The 4,626-nt window shown below is 48.6% G+C and overlaps 1 protein-coding gene across 1 annotated transcript in view; it reads left to right on the top strand.

Annotated features, from left to right (window-relative positions):
* The first annotated feature begins 2,016 nt into the window (after positions 1–2,016).
* Positions 2,017–4,626, top strand: part of H6PD (hexose-6-phosphate dehydrogenase (glucose 1-dehydrogenase)) — a 6,852-nt gene continuing 4,242 nt past the window's right edge. The window contains exons 1-2 of the mRNA XM_010139191.1: positions 2,017–2,656; positions 3,905–4,022. Coding sequence (XP_010137493.1) covers positions 2,030–2,656; positions 3,905–4,022 — 745 coding nt within the window. The 5' untranslated portion in view covers positions 2,017–2,029. The remainder of the gene's footprint in view (positions 2,657–3,904; positions 4,023–4,626) is intronic.

Here is a 4,626-nt window from a genome sequence, read left to right as displayed (position 1 = left end):
TATTATAGCTGACATGTATGGGCTGAGCTGGGATGTGCAGGGAAGATGCTGGCACAGGCATGTTCATTTATTCTCTGCTGTAATTTGGCCTGTTCTCCTGTTTACCAGAAAGGGAACAACCTGCCTTATCTTATTTGCTTACGTGACCATTGATCAGAGAGTCTGCCGTACGCTGTCACAGGAGAAGTGATCTGCGCTCTGGCGGGGCTGTGAAGAAGACAAGTTTCCAGCTACTTTTGCCACTGGAGTCTCTGCAAAGCTCCTGTATTACTCAGGTGAGTGTGCTGAGGAGAAACGTGAGATTTATAAAGAACCAGTTAGGTTCTTCTAAAGAACTTCTGCAGGCAGGGGAGATGTTCAGAAGTTCCTTGTTTTGATTTAGTTATTCTTTAGGTGGCTTAGATCCTGTGTTGATTTAGTGATGGAATAGTGACTTTTCTGGGAGTGTTCTAGGGAGAAAACCAGTCAAGAGCTAGGACAACGTCATTCTGCCATTCAAGGGGAGAATGGACCAGGCCTTTGACTCCAAGCTAGGAAAACCAACCTGGAGGAAGTCTGGGCAGGTAAAAGCTAAGGCGTATGTACAGCTGTAACTGCAGCAATGGAGCCAGTGATATGTTTTCTAGTATATGAATCTGATGAGACACTTTCCAGCCTTGTCTCTGCCTGCAGAAGGTTAAGATGATTATGTTCATACTCATACCCAAGATGCATTTCTCAGTTCTATCATCATGAAACTCCCGTTTTACAATGGCGTAATCATGCCAGTGCAAAGCCTCGGGAGGCTGCAACCACAGCAATATAAAAAAGCCATGTACTTTTTACTCTTACTGTCACAAACTGGCTGGTTTTCCTACACAGGTAAAATTAAAAGGTAGAAATTTATTGACCAGAAGGAAAAGTTTTAAAAGAAGTTCATTATGTCGTGTGCTGTGAAGGCTGTGCTTCAACTAAACACAACTTCAGAAAATGAAATGAACAGAATGAGAGAGTGAGTGTAAGAGCCTCTGAAGTAATACGTGGTGTAATGAGAACAGCACAATGGCTTATTCGCTTGCTCCAGATTAACTCTCTCGAGATGTGAAGTCATTGCTGTGTTTCTAGGTATAAGAACTAAATGTGTAATTTCTCTTAAAAACAACTTTATTTTGGATTAGAGGATCAAGAATAAATAAGAATGAGCAAAAGGGGTTTTGGTCAGGGAGACCAGCTGTTCCTGGCTGCAGTGGTGCTGAGTGGAGAAGGCCGGAGTGGGTGCTGACATGGGATGGAAAGTTACAGTAGGCAGAACACAAACCCCACATTGTCTCCTGGCCAGGGACAACCACCATGAGGCACCATCTACACTGGCTCATGTCTAGACTCAGTTTTAAGGCCTAAACTTCTTCCCTTGTGTTGTTTTACCAGACCATTTGTCTCTCAGTCGCTCATTAGAACCTAATTCAGCTCCGTTCATGAGACTGGGGGTGCACATGAATCAGTAAGGCGCAGTGAGTTGAAGAACCACCTGTGTACTGGAAATGCCAGTGGTCGTACTGGTCTCCAAGCTGCTGTGACAATATTGACATGAAGTGGTGCCAAGACAGTCTGATACCATTTGAGCAAAGTCCCAGGCAGGAGGTTTTTGAAAGCATGTGTGCGTAGCCAGCTCTGAAACCCGTGTTATAATGGATTTCAGTTTCGCAGTCTAAAGGCGTTGACACCCCCTCGTTAACTTGGCTGTGGGAGCAATGCTCTGCTACCGAAAGGCCTTAGGCACACGCCGTCTTCCACTTGCTGGTTTGCATAAGGAGGCTGCAGTCTTTTCAAGAGCCCAGTTACTACCATGATTCACATCATGGAGGGAAGCAGAAGCTGTTGAGCCGAGGGTCCAGGCAGAAGTCCCCAGCTCTTCAGCCATGGGGAAGCAGGTACCTTGCACAGTGTTTTGCAGTGTTATAACGTGGATTGACAGACTTTCTTTTGTAATCCTGTTCTCTAGTGTCTGTCGTCTAGTCCTGTCCTCTGGATCTACCTCTTTTCTCCCAAGATGCTGAGAAGAGTCCTGTGTACAGTGTTGTTCATGGGAGCCTTTCCATCACTGGCTGAAATGTCCCAGGGCCACATCTCAGTGGTCTTGCTGGGAGCCACAGGTGATTTGGCCAAGAAATATTTGTGGCAGGGTCTATTCCAACTCTACATGGACCAAGTGAGCAGTGGCCACAGCTTCACTTTCCATGGGGCTGCACTGACGGCTCTGGAGCCAGGGCAGAGGCTGATGTTTGATGTGCTGAAGAAGCTGGCCTGTCCCCCAGATGAATCTCCCAACAGATGTGCTGTGCTCAAGGACCAATTCCTGAAGCTGAGCCAATACCACCAGCTGAAGACTGCTGAAAACTACACTGTGCTGAACAGAGAGATTGAGACGCTGCTTCGCCAGGAGGGGCTGAAGGAGGCTGGAAGGATCTTCTACTTCTCAGTTCCACCATTTGCCTACACAGAGATTGCCCGACACATCAACAGCAGCTGCAGACCTCCTCCAGGAGCGTGGCTGCGGGTGGTGCTGGAGAAACCTTTTGGCCATGACCTGCAGTCAGCCCAGGAGCTGGCTGCAGAGCTGACAAGCTTTTTCAGGGAAGAGGAGATGTACCGAGTGGACCACTACCTTGGCAAACAGGTGAGCAGCTGGCAACACCCAGCCCCCTGCCAGGTTCAGGGACTTAGTGTCTGGGAGAGTGTTGGATGTCAGCTCTGCATCTAGCGAGGGTGTTGTTCCCCTCTCAAATTCAGGCAGAGCCACTGCGTGTGCTCACAAGCCTCTGTTTGCTTATGGAGCCCTGTACTGTTGATGTTGTCCTGTTCTGTGCTGCTGTCCATCCTCTAACGGAGATGTGCAGACCAAAGCAGGTGTTTCTTCCGTTAGAGTGATGAGGGTCCCCTCTCCAGAGGGAAGCCAGGGTGTAGGGGTGAACTTTGTGCGCATGAACAGGAGATGCAGAATTCATCTGGTCTTCTCACCAAGGTCGGGGCTTTGATTTCGCTAAATAAGCAACGCCCTTTCCCTCTCACAGTTCCCCCCTCTCATTACACACAGGCCTCTCTGCTTAGCCGTGGCTTCTAGAAGCAGTTTTTAATTTGATATGATTTGGAGCTGATGGGATGTTAGCTTTGTGAGATGCTGAGGAGAAGGTTTCTTCCTGCCCTGTGCTCCACTCAGGGCGTGGAGGACTGGCTGTTGCAGGGCCCGCTCAGAATGTGGAGCTGCATTGTCCCGGAGGGAATGTGTTCAAGGACACACCATCCTTGTTTTAGAGAAATGTGATGCCACATTTTGAAAGTAGCCTGTGCCAGCCACGGTTCTGGGGCCAGATTTCACTCAGAAGGTTGCACGTCCAGCTGCAGGGAGAGCATCTCTACTAAGAGGGAGGATTTATTATCTTTTTTTTTCCTTTTTTTTTCTCCGCAGCTGCAGGGAGAGCATCTCTACTAAGAGGGGGGATTTATTATCTCTTTTTTTCCTTTTTTTTTCTCCCCAAAAGAGCAGATGGTTTTAGTGGTGTAAGCATCTGACCTGATGTATTTCAGCACTTTGGAACTGTACGTTAGTCCCAGGATAGTCTGACTCAGCCTTTTGTCCTACGATGGATATAAACTGCCTTGCAGTTTGGAGTTCATCTTTCACATGAATCCTCAAAATGCCTCAACCTTTAATGTCTGCTCTGTGCAGTCACTGGAGACCCCACTGTGCATCGCTGCAGGCTCTCTTGCTGATTTCTCTGCCCCACTCTGCTCTCTGCTACGTGGCGTCTGCTCTCTGCTGGCAGTCCTGAGCTGGCCACGTGCCAGTGCTGGATGGGGCAGTGAGGCAGAAGTGCTGTGGAAATCTGGTGAGGTTTTGTTTGGTCTTTGGTGTTTCCCTTCACAGGCTGTAGCCCATATCCTGCCTTTTCGAGACCAGAACCGACAGTTTCTGGATCCAATTTGGAATCAACATCATGTGGAGAGAGTGGAGATTGTCCTGAAAGAGACTGTGGACGCTAAAGGTTGGTAAGGCGAGTGTGCCGAGCTAGAGCTGGGTTCATGAATTATGTGAAAGTGGCCCTTGAGGTAGTGCTGGTGCAGAAGCAAAAAAGAGCAGATGAGTGATGTCTAGACATAGGGAGGAACCGTCTCATACTTCCTGTGCTAGGGACCAACTCACTTCCAGGTAGTGCTGCTGCTTCCCAGAGTATTGGCACTGCAGTTCAGCTGGGAGCAGGGGCAGAATCCCCCACCGTTTTCTGCTGCACAGCTCTGGGGTCGCTGCACGCAGCTTTCATTTCCCAAACCTTGGTAACCACTGCTGGATGTGGGACTGAGGCAATCTAAGGCCACTTCAGTTCAGTGCTGCAATAACTGGTTGTTGTCACAACAACCCTTTTGTATTCTGGTCTGTTAGCCGCCAAGCTCATGCTGAGGTTACGTTTGCGCTGTTCTTTGGAAGATACTCATGCATCTTTTGCCGGGATGTTACTCATACCAGCTGCCGGGTGTCAGCCAGGTACCCAGGTCAGTCTGTGTTTGTCTGCCTGTTTCATTCCCTTCTTCTTTGTAGTAGAAAGAGCATTGCAGAGAGAAAATCCAAGCACAGAGTTGCTAGCATGGGTC

This window comes from Buceros rhinoceros, unplaced genomic scaffold (genome assembly GCF_000710305.1).
Source record: "Buceros rhinoceros silvestris isolate BGI_N320 unplaced genomic scaffold, ASM71030v1 scaffold887, whole genome shotgun sequence".
Classification (NCBI taxonomy): Eukaryota; Metazoa; Chordata; class Aves; order Bucerotiformes; family Bucerotidae; genus Buceros; species Buceros rhinoceros.
Note: the sequence above shows the minus strand (reverse complement) of the source record. Positions and strands in the feature narration are given on the sequence as shown.